The sequence below is a fragment of the Pomacea canaliculata genome, linkage group LG3, assembly GCF_003073045.1.
Source record: "Pomacea canaliculata isolate SZHN2017 linkage group LG3, ASM307304v1, whole genome shotgun sequence".
Classification (NCBI taxonomy): domain Eukaryota; kingdom Metazoa; phylum Mollusca; class Gastropoda; order Architaenioglossa; family Ampullariidae; genus Pomacea; species Pomacea canaliculata.
Genome location: NC_037592.1, coordinates 20,803,097 through 20,824,677, shown reverse-complemented (window position 1 = coordinate 20,824,677; position 21,581 = coordinate 20,803,097). Strand labels below are relative to the sequence as shown.

The following is a 21,581-nucleotide window of genomic DNA, read 5'->3' as shown; positions in this document are numbered from 1 at the left end:
AGAATAGTCCTGCTACAAGATCCCTCTTCAGATGTGACACTGTTTACAGGGATGCGGTTTCCTCCAGACACTGGTTTCCTCCACTCTGTGTATGTTTGTGTGCACAAGCATGTTTGTGTGTGTTGTGTGTGTGTATATATATTCATGAAAGATTTATACAAGGGATGTTCCACTTGTGCCCACACTTGGTTATAAAACAAACCCAGAGAATTTTTTAAAAACATTTTCTCTTATTCTTCAACTCTTTCCAAACCTTTTTGACATAGTGGCCGCCAATTGCAACACATTTTTCAGCCCTATGGATTAATTTTTGAAAGCACCCCAAAAACGCCGCTTTTGGCATCAATTTTAACTGTTCCCTCACTCCAGCAATGAGTTCCTATTGAGTTTCAAAGTTCACTCCACGAAGGGGTTCTTTCAGCTTCGAGAACAACCAAAAACTTCATGGGGCAATGTCTGATGAGTATGGAGGAGGTTTCAAAACCCTGACACCTGATTGCGCAAGAAACTCCAATGTAATGTTAACTTCAAAAACTTCAGGAATTCAAGAACTTTGTGTACATTGTCTGGGTCTCTTGACATTCTATGTCTTGTTTCACAATGTTCGTCATCACAAATAAAATGACAACTGCCAAATCACCGAAACCAGTCTGTGACAGTCATTTCAGATGAAGCACCATCACCTTAAGTTTCTTTCAGCTGCTGCAAACTGTCAACAGCCCAAAAGCCATGCCAAATGGGATGCAACATGCAGACGGCACTGGTGGATCACTCGGCAAAGCGCGCATCAACTTGCTTCTACATCCTGGGAAAACTAGGAAGGAAAAAAATTATGAGAAAAATGTTGAAACACCCTGAAGAATCACTTGAGTCTATATGGTCTGCACTCGCTGAAAGCACACAAAATACTGAAGTCTGGGCTGTCAACTTTCTACCAAAAGTGTCTCACTTTTCTCAAATTTTGCAGAACAGTTAGTTCTCGTACTTATGAATGACTCTTACTTGATCTCAAGCACTTGACTGTAGAGGTTGATGCTGCATATCAGGGATCTCAAATTCTCTATTATACACCAACCACTATCTGAGAAAGGTCACAGCATCAGCAGGAGACAAAACAGACCTTGCACAGCACTTGGGATTCAATTATTAAGCACCAGTAAATACCTCTTGCAGTAACTCTATTCTCACTGCTGTTTTTGTTCTGTGTTGTCCATGCATAAGATTTTGTACTGTGTGTATGTTTCAGGTGAGAGAATACTATTTTAACCCTTCCCCTATCATCTGTATTCCATATTCAAGGCCTAGTAATGAGAAGCATGGAGAGATTGGTCACATGCTGGAATTCCACACTTGTTGATGACAACAACCAACTTTAGGCAACTGGCACAGGTGATCAGATAGCAACAAAGGGGGATGATGATGAACAGTCACTGTCTGATATTTATAATGGTTCCAATATTTACACCTCAATATTGAAAAACACATTACTTCACACAGGTTCTATGATGATCATTGATCCTTGAAAATAATCTGCTTTTCAACACCCACTTTTATCCTATTTATATATTGTTTGCCATATGGGGCAGATAAGAAAAAAAGGTGGGAGCCCTAACTCTACATACCTATTTAGTCATTAACAGAACTATGAGGTTGGATGCAGTAATGAGGTCTAAGGTCAATCCCCAAGCACCCAAGCTTCCATTTGAATCCTTCTACAACAACAGACTTCATAATTATTGCCACCCAGATAAGACTAAAACTGCTTAATCACTATACTAGAGAGGTTAACGTTCACAATGAAGGATACTCTGGTTCTACATATCAAAATCAGCTGACAGATCCAATGTAGATTTGAAAGATGACCATAGTCACTAGCAGACAACATAAAATTAACAAGAATATTTCACAACTAACAGTCAAAGCACACGAAATAAGCAGTAACAGCACTCAAGGCATTACAAAACAATAAAACAAAAATCTGATAATATAAACAAAAAGGACACTGCACAGATTATATAAAACTCACCGTGCAAGACAAACATTTTACAACAAAGTACATAGTTGCAGCACAAGATAGCATACAGCAACTATATTACAACAGACAGTAACAGTCACAGTACATATTACACATCAACAACACAAGAATACTATTTAGCAATCACACTACACAAGAGATAGCAGATCTAGACAGCCACTGGCCAGCAGCATTAACTCACAAGAGCATCCACCGACCAAAGATATCAGTGCAACATTAAAACTTATACCAAAGTGTCCCACACTTAATCAGGAAAGCATAAAAAACAGCCAACAGATCTCCATATCTCGAAAAAATAAAGGTAAAGACACAAGATGTAGGGGAAAAAATCATGAAAGGTAAGAAAAAGGGTCAAATTCCCCTGTTAACTTGAATAATGTTGCAAGAAGCTGAATCACACAACGTACAAAGCTGTGCTGAGGAGTCCAACTGCAGCCATGACGGCTAAACCTTAAAAAACAAAATAACATCACAATAATGTATCATAAACCAAAACATTATGGGGTCTGTGAGAAAAAACCCAAAACATATGAAAAGAGCAGTTGAGAAAGAGAGTATGTCTTTGAATGTGTAGGTGGGGGAGGGGGGTCTGTGAGAGAGAAAGAGGTAGAACAACAATCTGCACTGGCATGCATGACCTGACAAACTTACAGACTCCTGTTAATATAAACTAATCTAGAAAGAGTCTACCACTGACCAAACTCCTACATTAATTCATTCTAGATACAGTGTACCACTGGCCAAAAACATTCATTCTACTGACAAAAATGACTTATTCATCCTCCATAAAAAATAAACTAAAATATATGCAAGGATCATATTTTTAGTTTATAAACACATTCAACATTCTTAAAGACAGCACAAAAAGAAATCTTTGGCTTTTATTTTTCACACGAAATAAAATCCCTGATGCTGTGGTAAAACTTTCAAGTGGAATGTTGTTTTTCCCCTTTTTTAACCATGTGGTAACATTCACCTTTTCATAAGAACACAAAATTTTTTTAAATGTTTATATCTAGTTCTGTGACTAAAGCAAGGTGCAAATGAAATATGATGAATCTTTCTTCATGACTGCAGTCAGTTTAGTGTAAGTCTACATCTGCTGGAAAGAAAAGTTGGAGAAGACTATAACTGACACAGATGAAAGTGTTTTCATCAAGCAAAAGACCTGCCAATGGCTAAGGTCAAGTAAACTTGGAAAACTTTCTGCCCAGTTATCTATGAATTGTGCAGCACTGGATTTGCAGTCCATCTTACAAAACCCTTTACTAAGAGAAACTATTCAGCAGAGCATTCTGTGGAGTGTACACAAAACTGTGCGTCAGCCGCTCAAAATGTATCACTTATACACAAAAATGCATTCTGCTTTAACACTAAATTCTGGAAAAAAAAAAGAAAGAGATTAGGCTCTTTTGCTAGGCAGTCATAAAAGGCAGCAATAGTACCATATCTGTATGCCTCCTGTAGACATGAAAATGGTGTTTTCCACATACTTGCTCCAGGCCATGCGCTACACTTCACTTATAAATCATAACTGTTGCATTTATCTCAAATTATTGTCTATAAATTAGTCTACACTTTTGGAATGCTCCCATTACTTTAGCATATTTTAATGTTTATTCTGGGAAACTTTGTTGTTGTTATGTTTAAAGGAAAGGGGCTTTAAAGGCAATTTCCCACTGTGGGGCCCATTGGGGTGGCAGTAATATTGGGTGATGAAGGGGATTGGAGTAGTAGTGGGAGGAGGGTTGCTGCTGCTTGATATGGCAGACACTGGTTACACGCTGTTCCTTTCAGAGACTCTTGTTAATGTAATCTAATCTAGACAGAGTCTACCATTGGCCAAACTCCTATATTAGAATACAGAAGATTCTATGTTCACGGTGAAAATCGGCAATGCAGTTTGGAACGGATGGTCAAAATTATTTTTTTAAAGAAAACCAATGATAACAAGATTTGTTGTTTTTTTTTGTTTTTTCTTAACACTGGCTTCAAGATCATGTTATTTGTCGTTTGCTTTATATGGAACTCTGAAAGATGCTATCTCAAAACTCTAAAAGCACAAAAATAAACAAATACAGTATTTTAAAAGCTTTGTCAATTCAGAAAAAAATAAAAAGATGTAAACTTAAAGAATCATGCAAACTTTTTTAAAAAATTCAAATTATTCTATGATATAACATGACATTAAATCAAATGAAATCTATCAACTCTAACCATCTATCAAATGAAACAGTTTAGATGCTCATAAAAAATAAATTATGAAATCTTAATTCAACAGAAACTTCTTTTCTTGACCATCCATGCATTTTAAAACCATTTAACAAAACATAATTCTGCTGTGAAAAACTAAAACATTAAAAAGACAGTAAAAATACACAGGCAAAAACAGACTTACCTATTCCCCACTCTAACACACACACATCCATTTATACAAACATGCATGCATATATGTACATATACAGACATGCATGGACACACACTACACACCTATGCATAAGCATATACACACACATCACATATAACTGAAAAATAACTGATCTACCTCAGCTGACCAAGGTACAGGTAACAGTTTAATGTTTGCAATAATACAAAAAGAAATGTTCTCACAGTCAACAGCACAACACGGACAGTGAAATATTTAAAATGTTTTCACTACTTCAACATACCTAGTGATGCAATATTTCCATAGGCAGGTGTTTCATGGGATGGTCGCCGTGATCTGTCAGGAGTACCCACAGCTCCTCCACCTGAAGAAACAGATGATGGTGTGGAGGGAACAGTGCGTGGTGAGAAGCCTCCAGGTTTAGAGGATGAGGAGTTTAGCGACTCTGTACTGCTACTGATACTGCCCATAGCATCAAAACCTGTGACCCAGATATCATTCAGGACAAATCAGTACATGACACCACACATTGTTACAAAACAATATTGCCATCCTATCAGTACACAAAATCAAACAAGGTAACCTTTATGTTTAACATTATCATATATGATCTCATTAGCAAGTAACTGCTACACATTATGACAGCTTTAGAGAACTCAAAGGACCAGGGCAGGTACTGATGTCAAGCCTAAGACATATCTAAAGGCTGCTCCAGCAGATACAGTCTGTTATGCACAATCCACACTTACACCTCAGGCCTCCTGAATGATTTTATTTAGACATTCACCAGAAGCCATATATGCTACCAATGCTTGTATAATAATCATTTCACAAAACACACACTCTGCCAAAATGACAAAAATTGCTGTGACAACAGACAACACCTAAAGATATATGGATTTGTAAAATGCTACAGATAACTGTTCATGAAGAAATCCCTTCATGACGAATTTCTCATGTAAACCATTTCCCATGTTCATATCTCTCCACAAAAACAAATTAGATAAAGAAAAAGGTTTACTCGAACCTCTTTCGGGCTGTTGGGGTGTGAGGTGTTAGAAATGTTTCCTTTCTTTGGGTCATCTTCTCTTCCTCGTTGCCTCACTTTCCCCAAGCCTATTATATAGAGCCAAGTACCCATTCTCAACAGCTTGGTCAACTGAAGGACATTTCCTGTACTTTGTGGGAACTGACACACCTCTCAGTTCAAATACCCATTACTCTAACCACTCAGCTATCCAACCCAGCAGATATGGCTACATCATGTCACAGCAGCCAGACCTATAAACAGGTGCCACGGGCAGAGAAAGAACAGTGTGCCTGAGATGAGAATTGAACTCAGGACAGCTAATCTGCACCATATTGCAGTTGCACCACCAGACTGCCTAAGAGACCGGATGGAATCCATGGCTGTAGATGGTGGTGCCCATTCTGTGAGCATCAGAACAAGGGTGCATCACAAGCCATTGGGTAAGTGGGAAGAAAATTCTTGTCACTATTACTTTGACCAATCACAGTCTTGGTCAAAATATAGGTGTAAGTGGTGTACGTGTTTGGTCATTTAAGGTAAAGAGTTAAAAGTTAAGCTTTTAAATCAGGGGTCTCAAACTCATATTAGTATGTGGGCCGCAGTGGAAAGTAACAGCCAGTCAGCGGGCCGCACCACGAAAAGAAAATGTTTTTTCATTAAATTTTACGAACACTACTGTCACTGCAGTTAAATGTAAAATAAAGTTTTTATAATTATTAATTACATTTAGTGTAGTTTATTACAAGCACATGCCGTTTAGTTTATTAAAATAAGTTGACGTTGTCTCTGTCACTAATAAAAAAGCAGAAACTGTAGTTCCCATAAAAAACACCAAGCACAACATACAACATACATATACACCGCAGACGTGACCACGGGCCGCACAAAAATGTTTCACGGGCCGCATACGGCCCGCGGGCCGCGTGTTTGAGACCCCTGTTTTAAATTGTCTTTTGCTGTTGTAGCAGGATTCTTAAGCTTTACTGACACAGAAAGAGATAATGCAGGAAGTCAGATTCAGTCGACAGCAGATGACATATGGTCGACTAGGTAGTGCTATTGTAAGAGATGGGGAAAAAACATGGAAAGTGGGGAAATAATAGACTGTGGGAAAGAACTTTATTGAGCATTCATTATGTTTGCTGTAATTTTTGCAGGCTTGCTTGATATGATGGCTGATTGTTGGGTTGCTTGCTGTGGCCTGCCTCTGTAACTGATTAAGTGTGGTATTGTATCTCTGTGCCATATTGTGTTTGTGTGTGCATGTGTGTCCCCCATTTATGTCTAGTTTTGTTTTCCTTAGTTATTTTATACAGCACTGATAACACGACAAAATGTCAAATCTGACCTGCATTGGCAGGGTACATCTGTATAGGACGTGGTCGAATGCGAGATGGGTGCACAGGTGCCTGGTTTGCATAGATGCGTGTCGGTGGAGTCCTCTGCTGTGTCCTCTCACTGGCCACACCCCCTGAAGAGTTTTGCTCTTGAGAGGAAGTCATGTGATTGCCCAGAACACGTGGTCGACCCACTGATGATGAGAATGAAGACTCCATGTTCTGGCTGGTGCTCATGTTAACCTTGGCATCAACAAGGTCTGCCTCTTCTGGGGGTGACTTGAAAATCTGAACAGACATGAAGCCAACACTGTACTTTTCCTATCTAATGTAGAAGAAAGATGCCACAACAATGAGTTCTCTTTTATTCAGTTTTTAAGGTATCCAGACTATCTCTGATAATACAAAATATAAATCCAAACAATGATTCTTTTTCATGATACCAAGCAGCTGAATTCAGAAATTATAGGAACAAACTTTTCATTTTTCCATAACCCTGACTACCAACAAGGAAAAGAAGATTTTAAAAGATCGAACTAATGCAGACATTAGACCTATTCTATTTATGCTTTGGATGACAGACATACTCCTTTTTGTAAAAATCTGAGAGAAAGCTGTAATCTTGATTCATTATGTTGAATTGCAGACCAAACAAGCAATAAAAGGTGAATTCTTCCATTTTCCAAGATTTGACTGTCGCTGCAAAGGACTTTATTATTGCTGTTGTTTCATTTCTACAATAATGATTCAGAGATTATTCAAGAATTTCAAAAAAGAAAATATTTAGAATAAAAGAGGGGGCCCATCAATATAAAAGCATTGTTCCCAATTTTACTGTTGTCACTACTTCTGATGTATAATGGAATACAGATAAGTTTAATCATACATGCAGATTTTTTTCATTACTACTGTCTGCACCAGCAATCTTAAATTTGTATCTAAAGGTAAATTTTACAGCTATTAGTTTTTTTTTTTGTTCACTCTCATACCATTCTGAAATTCACTATGGAGCACTTAATTAAGGGCAAGAGATTTATTATGTCAAAGTCTCTTTTGTTTTCACAATTTTTTTACATAGCAGGAATGTAAAGATTGCTGTTTTCTTAGATAGTAACATAGTTGTGATTACCAAAACATTAATTAAAAATAACGCATTTTGAATTAAATCATTACTATTGCTTTCTGAGTTATTTATAGGCATGAGCTGTAACTCTTATAATACTGAGGATCTCCAATAATTATTAAGGCTAACCAATAAGGGCAAACAGGTCTTAAAACATACATCAAAATTACTAATATATAAAATTAAAAGGTAGAAACATAGTCATCACATGCTAAATATGCTGCACAAAACAAATGAACACAATGTAGACATGCAATCAATATGATTACCACAAAAAGTACATAGAATGTGCATCAACACAAAGTGCTTTTTCTGACAATGCAACAAGTTTGCACTGAGGATGTCAAAACACTGCTTAAACATTAGTGATTTCTAGTGGGGCTTTCTCATGTCAATTAAGTCTTTATGGTTCTCTCTTTATTCCTCAAACACCGCATAAACGGCGTTTTAACTGTAAATAATCGAAGTAACAGTAAAGAGTTAAGCAAAATTGAATGGTCTGAAGATGCTATATTTGTGCATATGAAAATGTTGTGATTGGTGGGGATGAAGATGATGGTCAGCAAAACTGAACATTTATTTGCACATGCGGTGGCATACATGTGCACACTCTCACACACAAAGTCAGTAACCTTCTCATAATTAGTGATGAGAATCTCCACAACAATATTGCAGAATTTTATGTCCATAATTGCCGCCACTGTCTCCTCCTTCAGCGCGCATGAGCGATGGGCCAAAGCAAACACCCAGGTTGGCAACAGTCATCTTATTCTCCTCACTCATTTCTGCCACCCTAAAAAAAGTATTTTGCCAACGATCATGTTCTCCTATCATCTCTGATATAATTCATCTTAAAGTACAAGATTTGTCTCCCTGTGAAGAGCAGTTGCTCATGAGATTAATATTTCTTTGAAGGAAACATACAAACAACATCTCAATTCATTATGCAATCATTGCTCTAGTTAGGAAAGGGAGTATGCAGAGTGGGTCTGAATGCATAAATCTGGTTATGTGCTGCCATGATACATCTATTTGTACCTTTGAATTTCCTACATGTGCTCGTGAGGGATTCTGCTAAGTGGATTATTATGACCACATGCCAGTAATGTAATTAAAGCCTTGGTGTCTGTTCGATTCACTCTTTCTTTCACACTTCTAAGAAGTCCAGTGTAACTCTTCAGCGACAGTCATTCCTTGCGGGTCGTCATCCTTTCATTCACCCACACCGTGCGACACATTATCACTACACAGATGTTGCAAACGTCTCGAGCAGATTATACATGTCCAGTGAAAATGCTGTTGCTAGCACGAGATCAGTAACATTATTTATGTATGTCTAAAATCCGTAGTGTCTTGGATTTTGCATTGCTCCAGCTGAAAAAAAATTACGCAACAATATTTCACTCGTGAAAAAATCAGCATTGATGGGGTCTTGTTCAGCTGTTAAATGTTCCAAATCTACAAATGATTCGATTTTTTATCCAACTCTATACCTTCGTGTCGGACTTCCGAACGAAGCAGCAAAAAAATTTTATATCTTTTTAAACCTCAAAAGTTACTTAAAGTATAAATTCTTAACAATATGCATTCTTCTTCAGTTCCACAAGGACAAGTGTGTCTGTGAAAGATCTTCAAAAAAAAGACAACAAACAACCAATTTTCCCATTACAGCCAAATGAATAACACGGGAACAAGACAGATATACAATAGCTGTAATATTTGATAAATATAAGATTTTATTTAAACCCTCCACTTCTGGAAAACTCACTTGCAGCTTTAATGAACTGATCGTGAAGTTTAAAGGTCATCAGAGGCTCTGACAGGGATCTGTGAAAAAAAAATCATACAGCTTGAATCAGCACAACTGGTAACACAATGAAGGCTGAACTTTCTGGAATAAAATGAATGCAAAAGAAGGGTAAGCAATAATAACAATTTATGCTGTAAATTGAAATGCTGTATATTTTAAATGTTGAGTTTAAGTAAAACTGGAACAAACACAGAATGATTGCACTTATAAGAAATTTAGGAGGCTGAATCATCTGCAGAAAATATCAACTTTTTATACAAAGATATTTATAGATGTTGTATTATGCCTAATCCAGACCCTCACACAATCCAATGAGCAGTTTCTAAAACCCTGCAGGAATAAAATGCTATCTGCTCTTCAAAATTATCTTAGTGGGACAAGTGACTCTTTTGGGTTGTAATATCTATTAATAATATCTATTACTGATTGCTCACCTAAGATAATTCTTGATTGCACTAGTGATAGTTTTTGTTTCCCACACTGTGGGATCATCATAGTTCACCTTGTCAGCCTTCTTTGGATCTGCAATGTAGTCACAAATTGTAACTTTAAAACAGAAATAATACAGTGAAAACAGATGCATTGGTTGTAACGTGAACACTTATGCCACTCTCCTGCCATAAAGTACATAACATCATGCTCATCAAGTGACACTCAAAAGTTCCATTGCATGCATGTGACCTATCAAACTATCTGTGCCAGTAGCAGCCATTTTTTAAAATTTTTATTTAAATGGGAAGAGGTAATAAGCAAATAGGCTTACAATTATTGTAAGAAATAAAATGCTGAAGTAAATTGTCTTTTTTTCATGATTTTGGAAATGTCATAGGAGTTACACAACCTTTTACATTATTAATCATAGAACTCCCTTCTACTCTAACAGCAGTTAAACTAGAACACATAGATAATCTCGTCAGTTACTTCCTGTAAATTTCTCCTTGGTCTATAATAGACCCTACCATCAGCTGACCACCAGTTTTTGGTTGTTGCTTTTTCATATTATTGGCAGAGTTGAATTAGCAGGGAGGAGGGAGAGTTTTATGTTGTGTCATCTGTTAAGTCTTAAAGAAATGGGACTTACTTTAAAATTGTTTTTTCTTTGACTTTACCAGATAACATAGCGAAAAAAATAAAGAAAAGAAAGAAGGGCTTAGGTTTTTGTAGGCCATAGCAATGACCTACCACTGGATCAACTGAAACAGATGACACTTTCTGGAGGTAGCACCTCGCAAAAGTGAAACTGGACCACAAACCTACTGAACTAACGATGTCCTGAGTTAACACACAGAGTGACGAGTCTTTGGCATAGCCTAGAATGATCAATTGTATCAAATACAGTTAGACACAATGCCCTACCCAACCATGAAGTGAGGTGAGTGTAAACCTGAATCACCGACTTTATACACCTGGAAACTGTCTGCCTACGGGTTTCAGAGCTAGAGTAACCAACTACCCTATGATCTCAAATTCTCCTGATATGATCCCCAGTCCATGCACCAGATCCTAGTGCCATACAGATCTATAGAAGCTTCAGTGACAACTGGCTTAAATGTGATTTGTTAAGTACCCAATGAAGGCAACCTGTTTTTGGCAATAAAAGAAGGTTCTGTCATCAGGGAAACTGACCCACTGGGCTAAAACAGTGGCAAAGTACACCATGCCATAAAGAATAGCCATTTCTTTTATCGGCAGCTGCAGTGGGGGGGAATCAGCAAGCAGCTAAGACTTCTTCCACTACCTCAGACAGAAACACTCTGCCAACTGGATATGTAACTTTATATGTACAACTGGATATGTACAGATGATCCACAGCCTTGATGAAAGAAAATTGACCTAAGCTGTCACAGAAGTTTGGGGAAAAGATGTGCACAGATAAAGGTCAACAATTTAACCCAGTAGAAGTGCAGACAACCGGTTCTCTCAGCGTGCTGATTAACCATGGTAAAAGTATGCAGGAGGGTACGCATACCCCAGCACTTCTGCTTATAGATTAGACACCAGTAATGCAGCAATAGATATTTTCATATCACATTCCACCAACCTGCAGTAAGATCTATTCATTGGTGAAAAAAAATCACAATATGATGGACATAGAAGAAAAACGGGAGGTCAGTTGATAGTATGGTCTGTTACACACCAAAGGGTAATGCAAGGGGGTTAACTTAACCTCCATACATATGCTAAAGGTGAGGGTTATGTGGCTATGATATAAAAGGTATGTATAACGTGTATGGTCATGTTATTTCATGTCAAAGATAGAGAACTGTATATGCTTTAATGGATTTGTGACACCGTAGGTTAAATGCTGACAAAACACCCAAGTCTTCATAACTGTAACAAGTTTTGTCAAGTGAAGATTTGCCTCATACCTAGTGCTAATTTGAGTAGACTGGTTACCTTGGAGTTCACACCAACCACTCGGTATAGACCCTGTTCTTGCAAACCTATACACATGAATTCATATATATATATACATGAGAACACATACACACAGAGAGAGACTCAACTATTTTAGAAAACATTGTTCTTGACTAAATTATTGTGATAGTTACTCCATAGATTGGTAGTGAAATTCAGACAAATAGTAAGGCAACTATTTCTCAAGAAGGTATCAGATAAAGAAGCTTTATTTGCACACAAAAAATGGACTTTATTCACTTTCCGTCCTCTCTTGTGTGCAAATTAAGATTCATTAGGTGTCTATTGTTGCAAAGAATGTATACACACCTCGTGCTTCTATTGCAGCAATTCCCTTTCTCATGAAGTTGAAACCTACTTCATCCAGTAATGCTGAAATCATACCAATAACATTCCATTATTTTGAGCACACTCACCTCATCTAATAATGCTGGAATCATACAAATATCTTCCCATCATCTTGAACTAACCCATCACATCTAATGTAGTTAGTGTATAATGCTGTGTAATCAATAAAAGGAATATCACAGTAAGAAATGGTCGTATTAACTAAATAAATTCAGTTAAAGAGACAAACCATGGTTGTTTAATAACATATCTAAGTGAGCAAGTAAACAATGTAAACCACAAAATAAGTAAAATATAAACCCCCTTATCAAAATGAAACTCAAAAGTGGCTACCCTGAAAACTTTTAACCTGAGGAGACAGATTTCTAGTTTTCAAGAAAAAGATCTGCTGCCAGTAGAACAGCTCTAAACAAATAAAACAAAGGAAAAAAACTGCTGGCAGACATGGATGGTGGAACATGTGAGCACATGCAAAACTGTAAATTATCCCTGGCACCAAACACAAACTGGAAGGGGCTCACAACTTAAAGGTAAGAATGCGTGGCTTAGGCCTGTCCTACTTGAAGTCAACAAAACTAGATGGTAGAACAGGATGCACTCAGAAAAGTGAGGAATGAGTGGAATAAGTGGAAAATAAGTAGAGAATGTGCTGTGTGAAGTTTTACAGAATATGGTGTGTGAGGTTGTGCAGAATATGCTGTGTGAGGTTAAGCAGAATATACTGTGGTTGTACAGAATGTGTTGTGTGAAGTTGTATAGAATGTGCTGGGAAAATTTAATGTGCTCTGTGAGGTTGTATAGAATTTGTGTGGTGGGTGGGTGAGGAGTGTACAAAGGTGAGGCTTGAGTGGCTTTATACAAAGATTTCAAACTCATTCACCACCAAATCAGAACAATACTCACTGTCTTCTGACTTGACTTTGGTTGGGTGGTAGATCTGGAGATAAAGCAAAATTTTAAAAATTAACCTTGAACAATGATCAAAAAGAAAGAAGGAAGAAAAGTTGTCAACAAAAACAATCATCCATACCACCAGCATCATCCCACCAATCATAAAACAGTGAGATCTTAAATAAAGAGCAGAAACTAATTTGAACTGGTGAGTATATCCCTTCCTCCTTTTTCCTGCCTGCATCTGAACATAAAAACTACAGTAAAAGAAGTGAAAATCTTTCTTCTTACCGGTTCCTTGCCATCCATGGCATCAAGCCATAGTCTGCGATCTTCATCTGATAATGCTTGGAATGTCAGGGTACCTTGCCTGTTTCACAAATATGAACATGCAGTACATCTGGTGTTCATCCACATGACAGAAAATATTTTTCACTGTTTACTAAGCCAATCTGTAGAGATTTTAAAATACACTGGAACCTTAAAACATTCAGGTGGTTACTCTGGCTCTGAACCAGTAGGCAGACAGTTTCCAGGTTTATAAAGTAGATGATTCAGGTTTACAGCTGGTATCATCAAGATGAAAATATTCTTGTAGCCTCAATATTTCTACCACGTCATCAAGGAAAAAAAGCTCTGGCTTAGAATTTTAAGATTCAAATCCATTGTATCCTCTCATGCAAAATTCTGATCTTTTTTGTTCTTAAGACCAAAACTGAACTCTTCAAATCATGACTAATTGCATGATTTTTCTTTTTTCTCGTTTACTGCTTCTTATATATCACAATACCTTTATCCACTCTTTAATGCTAAAGAAAAAGTCTGCTAGAGAAATTACAAACCAGATTTATTAGCAATATACAAATCACAATTTTAGCATCAAATATTCAACTCCTGAGGCTCTTGTTGCTCTTCAAATGTACCTTTCTTTCACAGTGATGTCAAAGCAGAATCTTCGCTCTATAGAATCTGCAGCTCTCCTGGAGAGAAAAATTTAGTTTTAAATATATATACTTACACACATCTGTATGACATAAATGCATATTATTTTGTCTGTCTTAATAATAACCATTTAGACACCAGCAAACAAAAAGCATTACAATCAAATGAGATTAAAAAAATGATTTCAACAAGAAACTAGGTTTATTTGCATCTCAGTGTTTCCCATCTACAAAATGCATTAGTTTCATACCTTGCAATTTTAAAATTGTATGGATTTGTTGTTGTTGATAAAATCAAACATTTTTGGAGGTTTATGATGCAATAATGATGCATTCTCTTGCCACAACAAATGGCTTGCCTTGATCACATTTGACAAATGTGTCATCCACCTTCCCCCCCCCCCTTGTTCAAAAAAGTTACCTAGAATAAAATGCTGCAGTTAAAAGCTGAATGATTTCTCTCCAAATCCCTTCTATTAGGCATAAATTTAACAACAGGATATCTGATCTTTTTCAAATTTAATTTTTTTTGTCTTGAAGCTATTCTACAGGATTAAGAGTTCAGGCAATTTACAAACACTTCTACGCGATGAGAAATGTTGTATCCTTTTCAGGAAATAAAGCCTTAAGGAATTTTATAAAAGAACAACAGCTCAATTCTGGAAACAAAATGAAGCTATTGAATATGCTCACCTGACACAAGACTCCAGTGTAAGTTGCTCTGGTTCACTCTGCAAACAAAAATAAAGACATGCAAACACATGCATATAATGAATGCCAGAAGCTACCCCTAAGAGCTCACAAATGGATCAAAGCACAGCAAGCTATGGGGCGCCAAGAGGGGAATTTTCTTTTTCTCTTTATAGCTATACTATGCATTTTATACTTAAATAATTCATTCTATAGCTATACGATTCATTCTTTGAATATATAATGCATTCTATATTTATACAATTCAATTCTATAAGTATAGAATGCATTCTGAAGCTATACATTTCATTCTATACTTATAGGAAGCATTCTATAGCTAGAGAGAGAGAGAGAAAAAAATGGGGTAAAACCCAAAATATTTCATTTGTATTATAAGCGTAAGTTGCCATCCAGTTCATTTTATATACAATTGATTCTGTAGCTACAGAATGCATTCAAGCTATACAATTCAATCGTATACTTACAGAATAAATTCTGTAATTACAAAATTGAAATGTGTACAGAATGAGGCTGGCTCATTTGCATATGGGGCAAGAAGGTCAAAGATAAACCAATCAGTGCTCTGGAAACATGGCCTTACATTCTTGCTGTATTTACACGCTAGACAAATTTCAAAGATATTGGAGAAGAAGGTAACCCAAACTGTCAAAGCTCTTGCTGGTAAATACTGGCATTCTTCTCTATGCAACAAGGGCTCAGTTCTCAGTTGCCTAAATTCATGAAAACTGGGGGAGGGGGGGGGGAGAAATACATAAAGGAGGGGAGGTCTCCATTATAATTTCTTAACATGATTTTACCCCAACAAGTAAATGAAAGAAAACATTTTATTTATAACAATTTTTTTCTGGGAAAAAACTCTCTGCCATACTCCAATTTCTTCTGATAACAACTGCACAAGAAAGTGAATGGCATCTGGGCCCCACTATCTGATTACGTTTTGATAAAAGCACACAAAAAGAATGAGGGTATATGCCTCACAAGCGATGAAAGAATTCAAAACGTTAGCTGAATCAATACTTTATCTGCCCCTTATCCATGTAAGCATGCAGTATGTTATGCAGTGTGTAGCATCAGACCATGAACTTGTATTACTGGACTGCTGGCAGACAATATTTTTCAATTAACTACTAGAACAAGGCTCTGCAGCAAACAACTTCTGGCTATGTCAGCAGAGTAACAACAATATATAAACAATCAAGAGGTGGCCCATACTGCTGCATGGGAGGATGCCACTGTGCAGATGTCAAATGTTTTGGCTTTTTTTTTTTTTTGCTTCTGCAGGCAGGTATATTGAAAGAGCAAACAAGTGGTGAGCGGCTCTCATTCATGATGTAGGCTGTTTAGAGAAAAGTTTCAATCCAATTCACGATGCAAACACTTCAGAGATTATATATCTCCATGTTTATATGCATTATATTTATATTTTGTAAGATTTCAGACTAATGAATCAAATAATTTTGTGTTCTAAATAGGCATGGGTTTGGTTAATAGTGCAGCAAAGCAATACCATTAGGGTAATATTGTGGACATCAAAAGTCTCATTAAATTCTTCAAGCTGCTCTTCCGGAAGTCTGATGGTCAATTACTCACCAAGACTAACCCAAAGAACTTTGTTAGAGGCTAAGCATTGGACACAGCAGACATTAGTCCATCTATACATGTCCATGGTCTGACTTTGGTGATCATAATAACTGTGATCCCATACTTCTTACAAGACAAAGACAGCTAAAGGCATTATTTTTCTAGCACTCTTCCTTGACCACTAATTAGTATGATGAGCTTCAGGATTTAAAACATTTCAATACTGATTTACACAACACACCCAGTAAAAGACTGTACAAATACAATTTAATTTATAATTGTATCTTAAATAGTATTTAATCACCCTGTTCTTTTCAGCTATTAATAATGTAAGATTGTTCTATGTATGCAATGATTGCCTGGCTTCCTCTCTGCCTTTCAAATTTGTCTACCATGTGCATTCTACAATAATTTGCTATAACATTAGAATTATTAAAATGATTAGAAAAATTACAATAAATAATGTACATGCAAAAGTTTGATAGTTTAACAACTGCTCTTTTTTTAAACTTGCAAAAACCATATTTTATAGATTGGCAGTTATTCAGATAGAGGTTTCTGAATAAAGCATAAAAATGTGGCAACCACACTCAACACACCTATATACAGATGACGTAGAGAATGAGAAACTGTCTAAGGGAATAAGTAAATCTGTTCTTTATAAAACAACTTACCATTTTACCTCCTGTCTGGTTGAAGAGTATCATAAAAAAATCCTTGGAGTCTTTTTTATACTGACAATAGTATTTGGTCCATGTGGTTCCCAGCGGTCCTGCAAAGAGAGTCATTTGGAAGCTATTACATGTTTGCTCTTACTGATCTCAGAAGAAATGATGGATGTTTTAGAAATAAAATTATATCTACCTACCTAGTTTTGATCGAGCATAATTTGCATAGATTGCTAAGGCTAAGGGCTCTTCACAGGCAACTAAAGCAGTCTTGGGAGCTTTCAACTCAGCAGTTAAAGAACAATTCAAGTTTTTGATAGTAAAATGGAAACAATAATAATTACTATATTTAATAATATATTAATACAATAATAATGAGAATAGTATCCTCTCTCTATATATATATTTGGTTAGCTTCTTCTCAGCACTGAAAAATAATTTATTATTTAACAAGTAAACATCAATTGAATTGTTAAAACAATACTTACTTTTTTCTAATAGGTAAAGGTAACCCTCTCGGGTGAATCCTCGTAATGTTGCAGACTGGTCCATAGGTTTCTTAGAAACATAATTGTACATAAAGGTAAAAAATGTAAATAATAAATATAAAATGGACAAAGATAAAGAAATATTTCTGATATATTTAAAATGGCATAATTTTCTTGCAGGAAAGTGTAAATTTAAAAGGAAAATACATCCTGAAATACGAAAAAATAAAAAATGAGAAAACAGGAAATAAAGACAAAACACCATAACAAAACAATCTATTTGAGGGATTAGGAAGGTGAGACAAACCTCATCACAAATACATGACATGAATATATTGCTAGCTAAACCATTAGGCAAGAAATTATAAAAAATCTCAAATGTAACAAAGAAGACTTTAAACTCTTTATATACTTAATAAAATCCTATCTGCATAATACAGAGGCAACACTAATATCACATGAAGAAATAAACCTGTTATTACTATCATGCCTTAAGATTTACTGGGTTGCATAACTTATTTTCCAAAACCTGAGTAAATATCACCTTCCATTCTCAAGACATGTCTACAAACATCATCATGCACAAAAATAAGCCAAAATTGTGACATCACATTTGTACACATATAAGTCTAATTAGCACACGTCATCTCTTGTTTGCTGAGGCCACAACAGGAAAATAATGTGAAAAGAGTAAGTACATCAAATCCCCATGTGGAAAAACACCAGACACACCAGTATAAAAACACGTATCATTGCAAGAAGTTTTTTATAAATCAGATCCTACAGATGACAGAGACATTAGAATAACAAGATATACCCTAAGGATGATTAATTATTATTATTGACTTACCGCTCCACGAGCCTCCAACATTTTGCTCATAAGACGCTCAGCTTGTTCTCTGGTACATTCAAAGCTTTCCCTTGTCTGATTAATGATTATAAAAAAAAATACACACTAAGTAGTAAGGTTTAATGTGAGAGAATACATATATTAAAATGAAAGATAAAGAACTCAATCATTAGCATTCTGAACAAAATCCTTAAATTGCAGAAAGATATTCTGGATCACAGCAAGAAACCAAAACAATAAACACTAAACAATCCCCTCTAATTTTTCTTTACGTTTGATAAATTATAGCCAAGGAAATCATTGCCTCTCAGTCCAAATTGCCATTTTATTTAACTTCTAGGTCTATCAGGTAGAAGGATCAAATCTGAAAACTTTAATTCCTTAGATAATGCTAATAATAATAATAACTGTAACATTCTGTGAGAAGAGTGCAGTTATGAATGTTTGCAAGCGTGAATCTACATGTAAATAATCTCTCAGCACTCTTCTACCCTTTTTCACACAAAAAGGTCCAGCCAATGTTTAACACATTCAATGAAATGCGAAAAACAACAACAGTTCTATCTACTGTCCGTAGAAAGTTAATAATTCCCCCAGCATTTGACACTCTGCTGATCAGGTAATCCAATACAAACAGTCAGATGATTCAGTGCCCACACACACTGTCTGTACAGAAGTCCACCAAACAGACAATCACAGAGTTATGTCACAGACAGTAAATCATCCCACGGACTGTTGACTGGTGGTTTATATCCAAGGCAGCAAGCTATTAACACAGTGATGATGTTCGGCTGGTTATATATCCAAATGAATCCCAAGCGGGTTATGTCCAAGACAAGTTATCTTCAAACATGTCCAAACAGGTGAAACATTAACACTGGAAATCAAAATATTTTAAGTCCAAGACAACACAACACAACCATGTAGGTGAACTTTGTTAAGGGTAGTTTCCAAGAAAAACACTGGACTGTCACTACCCTTTGGTAGAAAAGATGACCATTCCGTACTATCCTTCAGTATGAGCGGTGTTAGCGTTTATTATACATGTGCCACTAATACAGCCAAAGGTCTGTCCTCACACACAGGGAAAAAGTCTCTAATGGATTGCAGTGAACGTCTGCCATCTCCATGTCATTCAGTTCTGGCTGCAGAAGGACCTCTCAGTACTACAGTCCCTGATGGATCGCAGTGAACATCTGCAGTCTCCGTGTCTCCAAGTTCTCACTGGAGGGATGTTGCAGAATATCCTCTCAGAAGTAGAGTCGCTAACGAATTGCAGTGAATGCCTGTCAACTCCATGTCGCTCAATTCACTTCAATATCTTGCCATTGAATACTGGGGGAATGCTATGCAGACTAACTTATTTTCCCCCTACTCTGGTTTAGGCCAATGAAACACCAAGCCACTGGGTAACTAAGGTGATCACTTAAGCAACCCTATCACTACGTGAGTTCCATGCCAACTGACCATAATTTCTCTTCTATATGTAGTCGGCATGGATCCCCACCTGGACTGACTGTGTGACGAACCGCCATGTGAAACTCTAGATTAAATATTGTTTTCTAAAAGGAGTCTGGGATTCCCCTATTGCGTCATGGCGTGATGCAATATTGCGGTTTGCATCACATGGTCACGTGGCTCCTCAAGATGTGTCTACTTATACTATGAGTATACAATTCTACCTATGTTTGTATGAATAATACAAAGTTGGGACTTTAACCATGAATCATTACAATAATAATATACCATTTGAATTGATGACTTTTTTTTTTTGCATAGTGCTATACACAAATAACTGCAGCAGTAAAAATGCTCGATTAAAAGTCAAACCTTCTGAAGCAGAAGACGCAGATACCGATCATATTGCTTGAAGTCTTCAAACCCTTCATAACCTGAAACAAAGTAAGACAGAGAGGGTTGCAGTTGACAACAAAACACATTTGTAGTGTATCAGTTACCACTCTTTTATTATCACCATCATTATCACCTTACCCACAGACAAATCTGAAATTTTATTTCCCACCATGACAAGTTTCCCTCATTTTGTCCCTGTGGTTGTTGTTGCAGGTGAGACTAGTTAAGAAGCAGAAAATAATTACAAGCAGCCAAAGTGATTAACAGATATGAACCTTTCCTTTTTTTTTTTTTCCCCCGTCTAGAAGTGTCCCCAAATTTGAACACTAGGTATAAGTGGTCATGTGGACAGATGACGTGGCATTCTTTTAAATCAAAACTAACCTTCATGGTAGAATGACAGCCATCCCAGCATATAGCCTAACAGCTGGAAATAACCAAACATACATAACAGTTACACGATATTAATTTTGCAAAAAGTGAAATGTTATCTTTATTGTCAAAAAGAATATATCTTCACAAAGTTATACAATGACTACTTGATAATGCTTAGAATTTTATAGAAATCTTTTTCTGTAGATATCAAATATCTTGCTTTGTGTTTGACACAGCCCTTTTTTCTTTCACAAATTTATTGTCATATGGATGACCATGTCTATCAACCTCTCACACTTACAATTTCCACAAATTCAAATTTCTTCTTCTCCTGAACTTCTTGTAGTTTCAGTACATATTTCATTGAAGCCTGATAGAAACCTCTTTTCTCCATCTCAACCTGTGCATCTGCCTGCTCAGACAGAAGGACAAAAGCTCCTTAAATGATGAAGCTAAGCTACTAACACATTAATATAATGTGCAAAAATGTAACTATTTTTTGACAAGACCACTTGCTACTCTTTTATTCAGCCAACCATGACTGATGTTCAGCTGATAGGGAAGCATTAGACATTCATAAAAGTAAATACCCTATACACTCTCTGAATAACATAAAATACTTAGCAGTATCAACATAAAATAAATCTGTCATATAACAAGAAAAGTTTATTTATACAGTGCATGCTCCCATCAATAGAGGCAGGCTCAAGGTGCTTATATATAAATTTACACATA

At 36.4% G+C, this 21,581-nt stretch overlaps 1 protein-coding gene across 1 annotated transcript in view; it reads right to left on the bottom strand.

The window, feature by feature from the left end:
• Positions 1–21,581, bottom strand: part of LOC112559555 (rho GTPase-activating protein 26-like) — a 43,018-nt gene that overhangs the window by 16,087 nt on the left and 5,350 nt on the right. The window contains 18 exon segments of the mRNA XM_025230887.1: positions 4,705–4,902; positions 6,800–7,076; positions 8,544–8,621; positions 8,623–8,704; positions 9,658–9,738; positions 10,156–10,243; positions 12,091–12,165; positions 12,449–12,511; positions 13,391–13,424; positions 13,670–13,748; positions 14,302–14,358; positions 15,013–15,050; positions 17,286–17,383; positions 17,768–17,837; positions 18,618–18,692; positions 20,448–20,509; positions 20,856–20,898; positions 21,148–21,258. Of these exon segments, the coding sequence (XP_025086672.1) occupies positions 4,705–4,902; positions 6,800–7,076; positions 8,544–8,621; positions 8,623–8,704; positions 9,658–9,738; positions 10,156–10,243; positions 12,091–12,165; positions 12,449–12,511; positions 13,391–13,424; positions 13,670–13,748; positions 14,302–14,358; positions 15,013–15,050; positions 17,286–17,383; positions 17,768–17,837; positions 18,618–18,692; positions 20,448–20,509; positions 20,856–20,898; positions 21,148–21,258 (1,609 nt within the window).